This window comes from Chlorocebus sabaeus, chromosome 22, assembly GCF_047675955.1.
Source record: "Chlorocebus sabaeus isolate Y175 chromosome 22, mChlSab1.0.hap1, whole genome shotgun sequence".
Lineage (NCBI taxonomy): Eukaryota > Metazoa > Chordata > Mammalia > Primates > Cercopithecidae > Chlorocebus > Chlorocebus sabaeus.
This window is the reverse complement of record NC_132925.1, coordinates 85,921,831-85,940,148: the sequence shown is the minus strand read 5'-3', so window position 1 is coordinate 85,940,148 and position 18,318 is coordinate 85,921,831. Positions and strand designations below refer to the sequence as shown.

The following is an 18,318-nucleotide window of genomic DNA, read 5'->3' as shown; positions in this document are numbered from 1 at the left end:
TAAAACTGTGTAATAATTTTGTTATATTTGGAAGCTCTCCTTGCACAGAGCTGGCATTTGCCAGTGAGAGCCTCCGACGGGGCAGGTACTGTGCCAGGGCAGCTCTGAAATTACGGATATTCTCTCTTATCCTCCTGGTTCCTTCAGTGCCAATGGTAACCTAATACCAGCTGCAGGGAGCACCATTTCTCCTAAAGGGCTACACCACTGTCAACATTATCTTGGACTCTGTGTCTCTCTCTGTTGGGTCTTGGTCTTACTGTGTGGCTTCACATCAGGCCAAAATCGCCAGACCAGGACCCTAAGTGTCTGGTAGAGGCGATGATCTTTTCCAAAGTCAGTACTTACAAACTGGCGTTTTTACAGGCTGCACCACTTCCTAATATCTGTCTGCTTTAAGCCTGGTTCAACCTCTCATTGAATATTAAATTTTTCTTTGTAAGAAAAATTTGAAGTTGTAGAGCATGGTTTTTTGTTTTCCTTTGTCTTAGGAAAGTTTTAAGATGAAATGTTTTTCCTTTTTGGTTCCCTCCCCACCTGAAAAATACACATTTTGTGTCCACAGGAATAATATATTTAGTTTCTTTAATCTTATGTTTTTCATAACCTCCCAAAATGTAAATGGCAGCTATGATTTCACTATCAACTGGCAGCGAGAACCTCACTAAGAACCATCTCTGCTCAGCCTATGGACTCCGATATCCACCCAGACAGCTGGATCTCACTTCACCAGGTGGCACTTTCCAGCTCTATCCTAAGAAGTTTCAGAATTAGGCAAAGGCCAGGCATGGTGGGCTGTGAGGGTCACGTTACCTCTTGGTGCAGGCTCACCTGTGTGAGATGGGACTGGGGCACCACTTGCTTTACTGCTGACACTGCTATGAAAAAACTGGAGCAGTTTCACCTTGTGTACATATCAGCATCGTGTCTTTACCAATTGCATTTCCTATGAAAGTTTTTACTGTTATGATGGGTAGTTGGCTGGTTTATAAAAACAGCTGACATCACGCACAGAGCCCCGACTCCCTGACTGGCCCACCCCAACTCAAAAACCGACTCCAGGGATGTTTTGTTGAAAAGGTTATTTCTCTAAAACAGTATTCTCCTCTCCTGGGGACTAGGAGGGCAGGAGAGAATGATCAGGAGGCCTGGGCTCTGGTTGCAACATCAGGAGTGACAGGCTGGTCTCAGGGATGTCCTGTGAGGACAGCCTGGGCCACTAAAAAGGGCCAGTAGAGATGGTATTTTATCTTTAAAAAAATCTGTATTGGATCTGATGTTAAGTTGGCTTATCAGCAGAAGCATGAAACCACTTCTGAGTGGTGGGACCCGGTTGGCTGGAGAAGAATCTGGTTTTTGTTGTTTTTTTGAGACAGTCTCACTGTCACCCAGGGTGGAGTGCAGTGGTGCAATCTCGGCTCACTGCAGCCTCCACCACTCAGGTTCAAGAGATTCTCCTGTATCAGCCTCCCAAGTAGCTGGGACTACAGGCGTGCATCACCATGCCCAACTAATTTTTGTATTTTTAGTAGAGACTGGGTTTCACCATGTTGGCGAGGCTGGTCTCGAACTCCTGGCCTCAAGTAATCCACCCGCCTCAGCCTCCCAAAGTGCTGGGATTACAGGCGTGAGCCACCATGCCCAGCCAAGAAGAATCTATTTGAATTCATGGAGATGATGTCTGCAACCTTCGCTACGAGCAGAAAAGACTAGATGTTTGGGTGCCTACAACTCCTGCTTCAGGAACTCACCATCTGCAGTTGGGCTGGCAGATGCTCATGGCTCCCACGCAGCCCACCCCGTCCCCTATTCCATCAGGAACTGCCTTCTATACTAGTGCAGCGGCTTCAACACAGGCTTCTGCAATAGGCCAGGGCTCTCAAGAGCACTGGGCACATACACAGCATTCTGTTGTGCGCTTGTGAACCGTTTTTGCAAAGCATGTTTCTCTTGTTTTTAGGTACTGCAAGCTTTTTGCCAAGGGGCCCGATTCCCTATGAGACTGAAGGGGGGGTACCCTCTGTGCACCCCACTGTGTAGCAAGTGCCTTTCTCCCCCATGCTGGCTTCCTCAGCTGACAGCCCCTCCTCCTGGGGTGAAAGGCTCCCTTCATGGCAGGGGAACTCTCAGGTTCTGGACATATGACACTTACCATCTTTTCTTTTGAGTCTCATTCCTGTTATGGCCAAATTGTGCGACTGTGTAGAACATGACTAAGTATTTGAGAGTGAGAGAAGGGCCTGGGTGCAATCAAGCAGCACCCCCAATGGGCTCCTCTTACCACATGATGTTTTGCTTATTTTAAAATACAGCCACCAGACTGAACCCACCATGGTCTCAGAGGCTGACACACCCATGGGACACAGAGATGGTAGAACTAAGTGACTGTCACCCTGCCATATCCATGCCTGTTCCAGAGAGGAAGGGTCAGCAGAGTCATGGTTGGCCCAGGACCATCCCCTGCCCCTGAATCCACACATGCTCCAGCAGGAGAGCTGCATGAGGCCCTCCCAGCCGTGAGGCTGGCACCTGAACTCCTGCAGGCAGCCCCGAGACCCAGGTGACTGATGGCCATGGACTGCTGCTGTGGGGCAGGTGGGGACCCTCCGTAGGAGAAATAAGTCTCTTGGCCAGTTTAGAATTTTCTTTCTTGACCCTTTCTTGGAACAAAAATTTAAAAAAAAATACAGGTAAGATTAAACAAGAGCTGCTTAAGATTGTTAAAAGGAGAGGTGTGATGGGCGTCTTCCTTCTGCCTTTCTAGGTTTTCTCACAACTAAGTTGTGGCCGTCGGACCCCCTACAGTCTGCATGCCACCTCAATCCTCTCAGATCCCAGCAAAGCCTGGAATCCCCCAATTTTCTCCCATCCTTATTCTGAGCCTAGTGCAGATGCAGGTTTCCACGTAACAACGCTTTTCTTCCCAGCCCTTGACGGTGGATGTGGATGTCTGGGAAAAATCCAAGTGCATTTTATTTTCATTACCTTGTCAGAACAGTCTGGAGAAGGCATCTCAGTTCAAATGTAAGTGACTGGATCATTTTATTGAATGGTAAGAAATTTAGAGAGCAAAGAACTGTTGTAAATGCTACTTGTATTTTTTTTCCTCCAAAACTCCAATCTTGAATTTATTTTTCTTTCACACAGGGGCATTTCTACAGGAACAGGGTGCGTGGCTGTGCTTAACTGCGTTTTCCATCCTAGTCTGTTCCTGTGGACGTCTAGAGAATAAGAATTAACCATCCTTGTCCTCTGCTGGGATGGTTCAGGCTGCCAAGTCATTTCCAAAGCCCATTATGAGAGTCCTTTCTCAGGCTAGCTGCTTCAGTAGGAAACAGTGATCTGGTATGTGGGGTTTGCTCTGGGTTTCTGCATTTCTTGGTAAAAGGAAAACCTCTTAAACTGCTAAGTCATAAAACCTTTGGTAGTGAAGTCAAGTGGTATTCCTGTCACCCAGGCTGGAGTGCAGTGGTGCAATCAGGGTTCACAGGAGCCTGAACCTCCTGGACTCAAGTCATCCTCCCGCCTCAGCCTCCTGAGTAGCTGGGATTACAGGTATACACCACTATGCCGAGCTAACTGTTTTCCAGAGATAAGGTCTCACTATGTTGCCCAGGCTGGTCTTGAACTCCTGAGCTCAAGTGATCTTCCCAAAGTGCTGGGATTACAGGTGGGAGCCACTGCACCTGGCCCCAGTTTAATAATAACCAGAGCCACAACCCTCTGAGAGAGACCCAGCCAAGCCCCCATTACCTGCCTTACTCTGAGAGTGAAATTAGGAAGCGAGAATGGAAAAGCCGGTTTTTCTACCAACAGGCAGCTTTCCCCTCTGAACAGGGACACTGGAGACTTATGTGCCAGCCGAGGCTGAACTAGCTACTGTGTGACTCACTGCCTCAGCTAAAGCTTGCAACTCGAGAAGGAAGATGCCCCTTCCTTGGCGAACCCTCCGCGGGTCTGGCAGGCACCCAGCCTCTGTGCATGGCCTGGGAAGGAACCACTGCCCTGGGTTAGAGAATGCCATGTGAACACAAGACAAAGGATGCGGCAGAAGTTAACCATCCTCCCCTTCTGTCCCTCCAGGAGGCAGGGAGAAGCATCTCAGCCTGAATGCTGGCCTTCCCCAAATGGCCCACAGGGAAAGGCTGGGGAAGAGAAGCTCGATTCACTGCCCAGTACTTGTCTCATTTCCCAAGAATTTATCCAATTCTCAGCCACTGCGTAGGGTAACACCTGGGTCCCAGTGTGCTAGACAGTTTCAGGAAGGCGCCTCGCAGCAAGGGCTGTGCTGGCCCTCTTGGCTTACCAGGGGGCTTTCCTGGTCATCCTCCAGCAGCAACTGTCTTAGCGCTGGGTGGCCAGCGTCCTGGGCTTGTAAACAGGGACATCTTTGTCCCAGAGTACAGGCCGCCCCTTGATAATGTCAGCTGCCTTCTCTGCAATCATGATTGTGGGGGCATTCAGGTTGCCGCTGACCACGCTAGGCATGATGGAGGCATCGACAACCCTGAGGTTTTCCACCCCGAGGACCCTTGTCTGCGGATCCACCACGGCAGTGGGATCGGAGGGCTGGCCCATCTTACAGGTGCACGAGGGGTGGTAGGCGCTGTCGGCTTTTGCCCGCACAAAGGCATCTATCTCTTTATCTGACTGAACGTGGCTTCCTGGCTGGAGCTCTTTCCCTCGGAATGGAGCCAGGGCTTCCTGTGCAAAAATTTCTCTGGTGAGCTTCACACACAGACGGAAATCCTCAATATCAGTTTCTGTCAAGGAAAAGAAACAGGTGAGGACCCCTCCTTTTGCCCGTGCTGGCCTCACTGGAAGATTCACAGCATGGAGAGGCTCTGTAAGCTGTCTGAGGGGATAGTGTTTGGGGATAAAGTTCAGGGCCATGGGGGACTGAGCCAGCAGGCTGCTTGTCCCCTGGCCATAGCTGGTTAGACTGTACCGTGTAGCTCAAAGGTAGCATCCTACATGGACACAGCCTGCCCAGAGGCTCAGGTTTCAATCAGGGGTCTGACTTATCGCTAGGGCAGGGATAAGTACACACGCCCTGCCCCTGCCACAGTGTGGCTGTGAGCACACTGCAGCCATCGCTGGGCAAAACTCACCCAGTGGGTAGTGCTTGTTTTTGCTGCATGCAAGGAGGCAGGCCCAGGAATGACATTTGCTTTTAGAGGCTGCTCAGAGTGACAGCAGGAAAAATGCTCAACCTACAGACCTGGCACCTGCACGGCGCGGTCTCCCTGCACATCGCAGCAGATTGTTCTGAAAGCTGCAAATCTCCCCTACTGTCTAAACCCCAGGACTTCATTTCTTTCACGTGTCCCGGGACACTACGGGGCTGCCTATGCAAGTTTACAGCCTCAAGTGATGGGGCAGGGGATGACAGAGGGTCACTTGTGTCTTGGAAAGTGTAGTCCAAGGGTATGATTCAGGGATAAACAGGAACCCCACAAAGGCAATCGTTTGTTCAAGCCCGGAAAGACACAGGTGGGTGAATTACCTGTTGACAAGTAGTTGGGCTGGATCACAGGGTGGTCCTGGGGATTGGCACTTCTCAGTTTGAGCCAGCCTACACTTGTGCCCCGCATGGGCCCCACATGTACCTAGAAGAACACAGAGGAAGGAGTGATGGTCCCTCCATAGACATCCACAGTGAACTCCATCAACCCTGGTTTACCTGCAGGGTGGGCCTCTGCTTCCAGAATCAGTGGGGAGCAGATGCATGTTAGCATTTGTCCGCATGGTTTACCCACCTCCACAAACCACCTCAGTGAATCACTCTTTCATCCTGGCCTCATATTCCATGGCTCAAAGCTTTCAGAGGTGGTGATCCCAGGGCCAAGACAGCACCCCCCAGTCTGTCCCACTTCTGGTGCTCGATACCTAGTCTGCATGGAACAGTCATACCCTTGGCACGCGCCACACAGACTGACACGCTGGGCAGCTGGAAGGCAGGGGACAGGCCTCTGTGTCCCCCACTCTGCAGCCATATGGCACCAGGGAGAATGCTGGCTTAGAAGATGGGAGCATCTTCCTTCCTGGTGGGAAGGAAACATCCTGAGAAGCTGAGGCTCCTCCAGCTGCTCACCTGGTAAGCCTCCTGCTGAGTGGGGACCCGCCCATGGTCAATCACTTGGGATGGCAGGAAATGGAACTGGATGTCCGGGTGGGGGACCCCAGGCTGGCTGCGGATGAACCCACCTGTTTCCAGATGGGCAGTGGTTCCCTTCCCTGAGAAGCAGAAGAGGATGAGGCAGAAGAGCCAGTCAGGGCGTGGCAGGTGGGCCGGCTGCTCCTGGTTTCCCTCCTTTCTCCTGGCTGCTGCTCTTCCTTTTCCTGGACTCCATTCTAGTGCCTGGACCCAAGTCCTGTCCACATCTGTTCACCTCCCACAGGGGGCTCACCCAGCACCACACCATGAAATGTCAGCTATTTGCCAAAAGGATGGCATCCGCTCCACTCTCTACCTGGGCCAATTCTGCCACTGCCCACGCCACCTGCCTTACCGGCTCTTCCCACCGCCTAGCACAGCACACAGCACATATCAGGTGTGTGAGAAATACAGGCTGAGTGGATGAGCAGGATTTCAAACTATCAGGCGCAGCTAGAAATCAAATGGAAGAGGCTGCAAAATGAATGCTGATTCTGCAGTCTAGCCCCAAAGTCTCCTCTCTCCACCTTTCTCCTGGCTCCTTGGACCTCACCTGCTGTCCAGCACAAGGCCATCCCTGCCCATCTGTAAGGAAGAGCAGCCCCTAAGCCCTGAGGAGTCTCACCTCCAGCAGGCCCTGGGCAAAGTTCCTTGGCATGTGCTATTGCTTCTGGTCCTCGTTTCAACCTGTCAGGTTGCAACTGTGCCTCCCCATTTTGAAGATGAAAAACTGAGGATCAGGGCTAAGGTAAATGGCATAGTTCAGCATCAGACCCAGCGCCCAGTGGCCAGAACCCTTGTTCAGCTCCTCAGGAAGGAGGTCTCAATGCTCAGACAGTCCCCTCCCAGGTTACTGATGAGCGTGCTCACCTGTGAATTTCCAGAGCCACTCCAGACCAATGCAGACCTTCTGCAGGGGCTTCTGTGCTGAATGGAGGGTGATAGGGCGGGTGCATGCCTGCTGAATGTAGATCTCCAGGTGGTCTTGCAGGTTCTGGCCAACCCCTGACACAGGAAGGAGTGGTTAAGAAAATGGCTACCGGCCGGGCGCGGTGGCTCAAGCCTGTAATCCCAGCACTTTGGGAGGCTGAGACGGGCGGATCACGAGGTCAGGAGATCGAGACCATCCTGCTAACACAGTGAAACCCTGTCTCTACTAAAAAAATACAAAAAATAGCCGGGCGAAGTGGCAGGCGCTTGTAGTCCCTGCGACTTGGGAGGCTGAGGCAGGAGAATGGCGCAAACCCAGGAGGCGGAGATTGCAGTGAGCTGAGATCCGGCCACTGCACTCCAGCCTGGGCGACAGCACGAGACTCCGTCTCAAAAAAAAAAAAAAAAGAAAGAAAATGGCTACCAAGGGGGCTCAGCTGCTTCTCAATATCCCCCTGGTTTTGAAAAATTCTTTCCTATTCACTTATCTTCTGGACCAGCTCCTGCTCAGTCCCCTGGTCTCGGCTTAAAGACCGCCTCCAAGAGACACCACTCTTGCACTCCTGGCCAAGTCTGGCCTGCCTCAGATGCTGCCAAGGCCACCTGTCCTTGTCACTCACTCCCAGGACAGCCTCTGGGTGCCCCTTGTCAGCCCTGCTCAGCAGCCCTCTATGTGAGGGCAGGGCCCACGCCTTCAGCAGGCACTGCTTGGCGAGCGGTCGCTGGATGGTGATGGCCAGGGGGCAGACAGCAGCCCCACCCTCACGACAGCGTGGAAGCAGCCCTGTCGTGCCACGCAGCCCTTGCATGAATTCTTCCAAGCCTATTGGGACACTGGGAAGGTCACCGTCATGAAGCAGCACTTCCCCGGGCCCCTCATGATGAAGCCTAAATGCACAAAGGCCCAGCTCTCCCAGAGTGGGGTTATCAAGGAGGGCAAGAGACACAGCCCGGCCCTCAAGAGCATCAGAGACAGTCTATAAAATAAAGTTTACGTCTTAACATGAAGAGCAGGCTCTGGAGCACGGAGCTGACCTCATTCACGCTCAGGGCAGCCAGTGAGTGCTGTGGATGGAAGGATGAGACCTGGACCCCTCTTGCCATAGAGTTGCCCTGGGGACACGCCCATGCCCGACCCAACGGGGCTTCATGGGCGGATACTCGCTGCTGCAGGCTGCCCTTCTCCAAGTGAAATAGGACGGCCATGGGAGGGAGAAGGAAAACAATGCAAGAATCGGGCCCCAGGGCTGACAGTGGCCAGTGAGGCCTGGGAAACCTTCAGGCTCACGGGGACGATGTGACAATTCCAAGGATCACTGACTGCCACCACCTCCCCACTCCATGCTAATAAGAAAGCCTCTGGGAAGCAGTAAGAAAGGGGGCTCACCAGGTAGGTGGCACACCACAGGAATGCCCAGTTTCTTGAGGTCATCAGCATTCCCGATGCCAGAGAGCATGAGCAGCTGTGGAGAGTTGATGGCACCTCCACTCAGAATCACCTCCTTGCTGGCGTAAGCCTGGAAGAGGTCCGGCCAGGTCACTCCCTGAAAAGCCAGCTGTTCCCCTGACTCACAGACCAGTGCCCCTGCTCTAGCCAGCACCATGAGAACATGGCCTTGGGATGTGGAATCCATGTGGCATACCCAACAGGCCCCAGAGCCAAGGAGAGGAAGCTCACTGAGTCACTATTTGAAAGCAACCAGCAGGTAACTACAGCTAGACAGTAGTGTTGGCCTTAGAAACAGGAGGGGAAGGCTTACATGAGATAAAGCAGGCATTCAAGTGAGTGGTTAAAGAGAGCAAGCAGTGAAGCTGCAAAACGATCCGACCCCCTGCCCACACCATGGAAATACAGAGTACAATCACATTTGTGGGTTCTAAAACCTCTAGTGTAAACCTATAGCTTTCTGTGAGGTCAGTGCCCTGAAATGGTGTGGAAGGTACTGGGGGACAGCTCTGAATTAGGCATGGCACACGGGTACTGACACCACAGGCCCTTTCTAGGTGGCAGGACTGGGGGCTTCCTCACCTCCACCAGCCCACTGCCATCAGCTACTCGCCCCTCCCCCATGCCAATCACAGGGATGAGCACGTGGGGCTGGAGGTGTGAGGACGTGACTCCTGCCCACTCTGAGCTGGACCACCAGGGTCACTGCCCATCCCCTTCTGCCAGAACCCCAGCTGCAGTCCACTCACCCTGTGGCTCTGGCCATTCTTGACATATTCCACACCCACTGCACGGGTGCCCTCAAACAGCACCCTGCTCACAAGTGTCTGGGCTTCGGCCTTGAGGTTGGTGCGGCTCAGTGCTGGGTGCAGGTAGGCACAGGCTGCACTCCACCGTTTGCCTGCAGGATGGAGTGAGGTGGTCAGGCACGGCTCTGCCCTCCCCTGGCACCTGGGCCGGAGGAAGGAGCTGGAGAAAGTGGATACGCCCAGCTCTGACTGCAAGTCACACCTTCAAAGTAAAGCTGAGACGTAAAGACCCTGCCCTACTGAGTCCACATCTGCCTGGGGTCCCCTGGACGCAGGTGGAAAAGTACCCTTCACCCTCAAACGGGGACACAGAGACCAGGAGCACGGCCAGAGGGGTGAGAGCCTTCAAGAGGCAGGCAGGAGCTCCGGGTCAGCCCTGGCTTGCCTCTGTCCTATTGTGAGCAAGGCCCTTCACCATGCTGTGCCTCGGTTTCCCCATATGCAAACCCCTAGAGGACTTTAGGCTCTCTGTCCAGAGAGCTGATTCTCTGTTATCCACACCAACACGGGCCAGAGGCGCAGAGAACGCCTAGGGTCACCATCCTGGGTCACTCTCAAGACTCTGGGTTGTACTCTTGGGGGGTATACTAAGCCAGATCTCTTCCCGCTCGTGCCAGCCTCAGTCTGCCCATGCCTCCTGACCATGCTGGAGCCAGGAGCCCGGAGCCATGGGCTGAGATGGGTGGGGCTGGGGTAGGGGGTAGTGCTTTTAAAGAAAAGGCAGGCGGATGGGAAGGGAGGCCGCTACCTTCATGGATGGTCATGTCCATCCAGCCGAAGCCCTCCTGCTGGAAGCCATTCATGTCCTCGGTGAGCGGGTAGCCGGCCTGCTGTGCGGCCTCCAGGAATGCGCAGTGCAACGGGTGGTTGGTCTTGCCCCGGGACACCCGCAGCGGGCCATCGGCGCCCCGGTACCGGCTGGCGCCCAGCTCGTGGCCCTGCGCCTTGCGGAAGTAGGGCAGGCAGTGCGCATAGTCCCAGCCACCGGCGCCCTGGCGCTGCCAGCGCTCGTAGTCCTCGGCGTGCCCACGAACGTAGACCATGGCGTTGAGGGATGAGGAGCCGCCCCAGACGCGGCCGCGTGGCCAGTACAGCACGCGGCCGTCCAGGCCCTGCTGCGCCTCTGTGTGGTAGCACCAGTTGTACCTGTTGTCGCACAGGTTGGCCACCAGGGCCGCGGGCATGTGGATCCTCCACAAGAGCCGCTTGCTCCCCGCGCGGACGTCCTTGGGCCCCGCCTCCAGCAGCAGCACGTGCTCAGCAGGGTCCTCTGTGAGCCTCCCGGCCAGCACGCAGCCCGCCGAGCCCGCGCCCACCACCACGTAGCTGTACTCGTCCCGGCTCTCGGAGCCCGCGCTGGCCAGGGCCCGGGCACCCAGGGGTTGCTGCTGCCCCAGGGCTCCCCGTGCCAGGGCTCCAGGCCGGCCCAGGCCTCGCAGGAGACACCACATGCTTCTATCTAGCCCAAGTCCTTGGATCCACGGAGGGGAATGAGATGACTCACTTCTCCCTGAAACAGGAAAAGGGGCTTTAAAAATCTTAACTCCGCACGCACGTATGGCAAAGTTGCAGGGTATGCTCACCAACGGCCTGCAGGGGCAGGGTGCAGCAGGCCCAGCCCGAGGTGGCTGCTCAAAGGAACTAGGAAGTGAGGGGGACACAGAAATTTCAGAACTGTTTTGTGTGTACTAGGATGGACAGGCACAGGGCAGGGGGTGGGGCAGCAGAAAGGCCCCTCCCCCAACTGAGGGGTAAAATGCTTCCCTGTGCCCTGTGTATGAACCTGGAGACTGGGCTGGAGTTCGCCCGCTGGAAGGCAGGGGAGCGAAGGGCTTTCCAAGGGAGAAAGAAAACAGAGTACTTGTACTCATCCCTTCAAGACAGCTGGCTCAGCGCCTACCATGTGCTAGGCACTGTTCCCTGCCCCACCCAGTTCCTGTAGCAATACACAGAAAGACATCTGCTCTCAAAACAGATGGTTTAGGGCCTGGGAGAAGGACAAGACTTAAATAACTGAAGGAAGATCAGCAAGAGAGGCACAAGACTGTAAAGCTCAAAGCCTTTGACCCAAGGGGCCATGGAGTGCACTAGAGGGGTTTTAAGCAGGGTCAGGATCAGAGCTACACTCTTCAAAGATCACTCTGTAGAATGCTAGCGTTTAACAAAAATGGCAACAGCTTTGAAAGGGCCCTTTCCTAACAACGTTCAAATCAATCCCAGCATAGTGCACAGAGGTAGGAAAAAAAAAAAAACAGGATATGTCATGAAAACCTCCACTGAAAAAAACACCTGACAACACCGCACCCATGAGGCTCAGACCAACAAGGCCTGCCCAAGACTGTGTCTGAAACAAAAAGAAACCCTGATAAATCTCACCACCCCTTCCACAAGCCCTGCATCAAGTAACAGCAGCCTACTACTGGAGTGCAGAGGCTTGTTCTCCTCCTCCTCCCCACTGTTGCACAGGCATAGGAGACAGAGGTGGCGGGGCTTCCTGAATGGTATGTCTGAGGCTGCTGGAACACTGAGAAGAACTCTTCAGCGCTCCAGGCCCCACACCACTCCCCACCAGACTGACAACACTCCACACTAACAACCCAACAGAATGAAAGACAGGTCCTTTGCTAGGCATACTGTTTACCTCAGTCTCCACTATCCCGTTACACACAAGGTCTAGCATTCAATAAAAAATTAGGATACATCCCCAAAAGCAAGGCAAATAAATGACTCCTTATCAAGAGATAAAGTAGTCAACAGAAACAGACCAAGGAGTAACGCACCCAGATGTTAGAACCCATCAAACAAAGACTTCAATCAAGGTGAACATTATAAAAGATATAATTGAAAAGGTGGACAACATATTGAACAGATAGGAAATTTCAGACAAGCATTGAAAACTATAGAAAAAAACATAAATGCAAGAAAAAACAATGTTAGAGATGAACAATTTTTAATTGAATGTAGCACAGAAAAGAATCTGGAAATATAAAGAGGGGAAGAGAGAAAAAACAACTCTGGAACCATATCAAACTAAAGTATGGATAACTGGAGTCTGAGAGGGAAATAGTGGGGAAGGAGGGCTGGGGGAAAGAAGAACAGACAGAGAACAAAGAAGGAGAAATATTTGAAGAGGTAATTGCTGAGACTTTCCCAAAAGCAGTGCAAGACAAAACACCATGGATTCAAGAAGATTAGAGCATCCCAAGCAGGATTAGTACAAACAAAAACACATCTAAATACATCATAGTTAAGCTGCTGAAACTTCGAAATAAAGAGAAAATCATCAACATAGCCAGACAAAAAACATATGCAGAGGAATAAATATAACAATGACAGCAAAATTCTCAGAAAACATGCAATCCAGAAGATAATGGAGTGACAACTTTAAATACTAAAAGGAAAAAAAAAAACCCTCTAGTCCTAGTTTACTGAAATTGAAAAGTTATCTATACCCAGGAATACATCTTTAAAAATAAAGTAGACGATAATTTAGATGAAATGGACTAATTCCTTGAAAGATACAAGCTACCAAAACTCACACAAGAAGAAAGACACTCCAAATAAGCCAATATCTATTAAAGAAATTGAATCAACAATTGATAACCTTCCAAAACAGCACCAAGCTTGACTAAGCTCACTGGTGATTTCTATCAACCATTTAAGGAAGAAATTATACCAGTACTATACAGTCTCTTCTAGAAGATAGAAACACAAGGATTACTTTCTGACTCATTCTGTGAGGCCAGCATCACCCTCATAACAAAACCAGACAAAGACATTACAATTAAAAAACACTACAAACCAATATCATTCATGAGCATAGATTAAAACACTCAACAAAAATATTAAAAATTGAATCAAAGTATGTATAGAAAGAATTATATACCACAACCAAGTGGGCTTTATCTCAGGTATGCAAGACTGGTTCAACATTAAAAAATAATCAACAGGCTGAAAAAGAAAACTCACATGATCATATTAACAGATGCAGAAAAAGCTTTTGACAAAATTTAACATCCATTAATGATAGAAACTCTCAGTAAACCAAGAGTAGAAGGAAACTTTCTCAACTTGGTAAAGAATATCTACAAAAACCCTACAACTAACATCATATCTGATAGTAAAAAAACTCAAAGCTTTCCCACTAACCAGGAATGAGGCAAGGATGTCCTTTTGAACCACTCCTTTTTGGTATTTTACTGGAAGTCCTATCTAATGCCGTAATACAAGAAAAGGAATAAAAGGTACACAGATTGGGAAGGAAGAAATAAAACTGTCTTTGTTTGCTAATGATATGATTGCTTATGTAGAAAATCTAAAAGAATCAACAAAAATTCCTGGAACTAATAAGCAATTATAACAAGGTTTCAGGATACAAGGTTAATATATAAAAGCCAATGGCTTTCCTACATACCAGCAACAAATAAGTGAAATTTGAAATTAAAAACACAATACCATTTAAATTAGCACCCCAGGCTGGGCACAGTGGATCATATATCCCCAACACTTCGGGAGGCTAAGGTGAGAGGATCACTTGAGGCCAGGAGTTTGAGACCAGCCCGAGCAACATAGCAAGACCCCATCTGATATGGTTTGGATTTGTCTCCCTGCCCAAATCTCTTGTCAAATTGTAATCACCAATGTTGGAGGAGATGACTGGATTATAGGGGCAGACTTCCCTCTTGCAGTTCTCATGATAGTGAATTCTCACAAGATCTGGTTGTTTACAAGTGTGTGGCACCTCCCCTTCCTCTCTCTCTTCCTACTGCTACAGCCACGTAAGACATGCCTGCTTCCCCTTCGCCTTCTGCCATGATTGTAAGTTTCCCGAGGCCTCCCCAGCCATGTTTCCTGTAAAGCCTGTGGAACCATGAGCCAATTAAACCTCTTTTCTTATAAATTACTTAGACTCAGGTAGTTCCTTATAGCAATGAGAGAACACAATATCCCATTTCTACAAAAATAAATAACTAATAAATAAATAAATTGGGTGTGGTGGTGCATACCTGTAGTCCTAGCTTGAGGCTGCAGAGAGCTATGATTGAGCCACTGCACTCCAGCCCTCCAGCTTGGACTACTGCACCTCCACCTAAGTGACAGCAAGACCCTGTCCCTAAATAAATATAAGCATCGCAAAGAAATACTTAGGTATAAATCTAACAAAATATATACAAGATCTATATGAGGAAAACTATGAAACCCCGATGAAATTTAAAAACTAAATAAATGGAGAGATATTTCATGTTTGCAAACTGGAAGGCTCAATATTGTCAAGATGTCAGTTCTTCTCAACTTCATCTACAAATTCAATGCAGTCCCAGTCAAAACCACAGCAAGTTATTTTGTAGATATTAACAAACTGGTTCAAAATATATATGGAGAGGCAAAAGACCCAGAATGGCCAACACAATACTGAAAGTGAAAAAGCAAAGTTGGAGGACTGACACTACTCAACTTCAAGATTTACTATAAAGTTACAGTTATCAAAACAGTGTCATATTGCTGAATAGATCAATGGAACAGAACAGAGGGCCCAGAAATAGACCCATATAAATATAGCCAACTGATCTTTGACAAATCAGCAAAGGCAGCACAATAGAACAAGAAAAGTCTTCTCAACGAAGGGAGCTGGAATAACTAGACGTACACACACACACACAAAGCAAATATAGACAAAGACCTTACACCCTGCACAAAAATTAACTCAAAATGGATCACAGACCTAAATGTAAAATATAAAACTATAAAATTCCTTGAAGATAGTAAAGGAGAAATAACATCTAGATGACCTTGGGTTTGATGATGACTTTTTGTATTATAACACCAAAGGCACAGCCCGTGAAAGAATTGATAAGCTAGACTTCAATCAAATGTGAGTTTTCTACTTTGCTAAAGACACTATCAAGAGAATTAAAAGACAAGTCACAGATTAGGAGTAAATCTTTGCAAAAGATATATCTTATAAAGGACTACTATGTAAATACACAAATAAATATATTCTTAAAACTCAATAACAGATAATCTGATTAAAGTATGGCTCAAAGACCTTAACAGGCACCCCACTAAAGAAGAGAGACAGATGGCAAAGATGCATATGAGAAGATCCTCCATATCATATGTCATCAGGAAAATGCAAATTAAAACAACAGTGAGACACTACTATACACATATTAGAATGGTCAAAATCCAGACACTGACAACATCAAATGCTAACAAGGACGTGAAGCAACAGGAACTTTCATTCATGGCTGGTGGGAATGCTAAATGGTACAGTCGCTTTGAAAGACAGTTTGGTGATTTCTTGTAAAAATCAACACACTCTTACCATATGATCTAGCAATTGTGCTCCTTGGTATTTACCCAAAGGAAGTGAACACTATGTCCAAACAAAAACCAGGAAATAAATATTTACAGCAGTTTTATTCATAAATGCCCAAAGCTGGAAGCAACCAAGATATCCTTCAGTAGGTGAACGGATAAATAAACTGGTACATCCAGACAATGGAATATCATTTAGTGCTAAAAAGAAATGAGCCAGGAAGAATGAAAAAAAGAATGAAAAAAGCCAATGAGAAAACGCTACAAACCGTATGAGTTCAACGACATTACATCCTGAAAAAGGCAAAACTATGGAGACAGTAAAATGATCAGTGGTTGCCAGGAGTCTGGATAGTGATAAACAGGCAGACCAAAGAGGATTTTGAGAGCGGGAAACTACTCTGTTTTCCGTACAGTGGTGAATACAGGTCATTATACATTTGTTCAAACCTATATGTGCAATACCAAGAGTGAACCCTAATGTAAACTATGGGCTTTAGGTGATAATGATGTGCCAATATAGGTTTATCATTTGTAATAAATGTACCACTTTAGTGGGAGGATGTTAATGGGAGGATTACGCATGTGTGGGGGCAAAGGTTATACATGAAAGCTCTTCACCTTCTTCTCAATTTTGCTGTGAGCCTAAAACTGCCTTTTTAAAGAGTATTTTAAAACTATAATAGAGCCTGACTCCATTTTTGATGTTTGACTACTGACAGCTTTCAAGCTCCATCCCTCCCTCTTCCCCTCTTGCCCCACACCTGGGCAAGTGAATAAAAAAGCCCTGGCACTCCTGCCCGGAGTATCAATGGGGAGGTTCAAGTCATGCAAATCCAATTCACGTGTGGGATTCTCACCTTGACTCCACTCCCGAACTATACTAAAAACCAGGAACACTCGCCCCTTCCTTCACAGACTAGCCATCGCAGACCAGCCTGGGTGCTTGCCCTGCTCTCCATACAAAGCCCCATTATGTGAGCAGTAAACCTTATCATAGCCACTTGGTAATGTGTGTGATGTCATTAGTCTCAACATTCAAACCAACCTTGGGTGGTGGGGGGTTGATCCCATCCTCCATGGGTAACCACAAGACAAAACAATACCACTTACAAGAGCATCAGGAAACATGATATACTTAGTAATAAACTTAAAATACATGCAGGACCTACATACTGAAAACTACAACACACTGACAGAAGTTAAAGATGACCTAAATAAACAACATGAATAGGAAGACCCAATATTGTTACGATGTCAGTTTTCCCCAAATTGATTTATAGATTCGATGCAATGCCAATCCCAGCAGGCTTTTTTTTTTTTTGGTGGAATTTGAGATGTTGATTTCAAAATGTATATGGAAATACAAAGGACATAGAAAAAGTTATAGTTCAGTTGGTCATACAAAGAAACCCCAGACAGCAGTGAAAATGAAGAAAACATAGCACCTTACATCAACATGGATGAATCCTAAAAATATATTCAGCACACAAAAAGAAAATTATAGGAGGTTGTGGCCTAAATGAGATTATAGATATATATCTTCACATAAATTTGTATATATGTGAAGTTTTAAAACATGAAATTCATATATGCACCAAATATCAGGGCCCCAAAATACATGTAGCAAACAATGACAGATTTGAAGGGAGAAATAAACAGTCCTACGATCATAACTGGAGACTTCAATACTCCGATTTCAGTAATGGACAGAAGCCAGACAGAAGATCAGTAAGGAAATAGAGGATCTGAATAACACTATAAACCAGCTGGAGACCTAACAGATATATACAAAACATTCACTACAACAAGAGAATACACACTTTTTCCAAGTGCACATGGAACATTCTGCAGGAGACACCATATGTTAGGCAACAAAACAAGTCTTAATACATCTTAAAAGACTAAAATCAGGGAGAAGAGCAAGATGGCAAATCTCTATTTGCTCCATCAATCATCCCCTTCATCCCCCACCCCACAGGAACACCAAGTTTGACAACTATCTGCACCAAGGGAGCAATTTCATAGCAACCAAAAATCAGGCACCAGCTAGCCACAGTGGAGGAGAGCACCAAGAGAGCTCTTGGTTCCCTGATTCCAGGCCTTGGCTCTTAGGTGGCCTTTCTGGACCAACCCTGGACCACAGGGGAGCCCACTGCCCTGAAGGGTGAGTCTCAGGCCTGGCAGCATTCACCACAAGCTGACTGAAGAGCCCTTGGGCCTTAAGTGAATGCGGGTGGTATCCTGGCAGTCCTCCCTGTGGGCCTGTAGTGGTTGCCATGGTGTGAGGCCCCTCTGCCTGTGGAAAGGCAAGGGAAAAGTGGGAAGGACTGTGTCACATGGTAAGAGTGCCAGCTCAGCTGCAGTAGAATAGAACATGAGGTAGCTTTCTAAGGTTTTTGACTCCAGTAGCTGGCTCCTGGACAGCATCTCTAGACCTGCCCGGGGCCTGGGGAAACCTGCCGCCCCAAAGGGAAGGCCACAAGCCTGGCTGGCTTCACCGCTGGCTGACTGTAGAGCCCTGGGGCCTTGTGTGAATATAGACGGTAGCCACGTAGTGGTTACAGCAGGCCTTGGGCAAGACCCAGTCCTGTACTGACTTTAGGTCTGACCCAGCACAGTCCCAGTGGTGGTGGCCACAGGGGTGCTTGTGTCAC

The 18,318-nt window shown here is 48.8% G+C and overlaps 1 protein-coding gene across 4 annotated transcripts in view; it reads right to left on the bottom strand.

The window, feature by feature from the left end:
• Window positions 1-3,013: 3,013 nt before the first annotated feature.
• The window catches only part of CHDH (choline dehydrogenase), a 31,309-nt gene continuing 16,004 nt past the window's right edge, over window positions 3,014-18,318 (bottom strand). For all 4 annotated transcript variants that reach the window (XM_038003785.2, XM_038003787.2, XM_007984619.3 and 1 more), the window contains 7 exons: window positions 10,092-10,853; window positions 9,284-9,435; window positions 8,475-8,604; window positions 7,028-7,162; window positions 6,095-6,237; window positions 5,507-5,609; window positions 3,014-4,763 (listed from right to left, as the gene is read on the bottom strand). In XM_038003785.2, the coding sequence (XP_037859713.1) occupies window positions 4,345-4,763; window positions 5,507-5,609; window positions 6,095-6,237; window positions 7,028-7,162; window positions 8,475-8,604; window positions 9,284-9,435; window positions 10,092-10,794 (1,785 nt within the window). In that variant the 5' untranslated portion in view covers window positions 10,795-10,853 and the 3' untranslated portion in view covers window positions 3,014-4,344. The remainder of the gene's footprint in view (window positions 4,764-5,506; window positions 5,610-6,094; window positions 6,238-7,027; window positions 7,163-8,474; window positions 8,605-9,283; window positions 9,436-10,091; window positions 10,854-18,318) is intronic.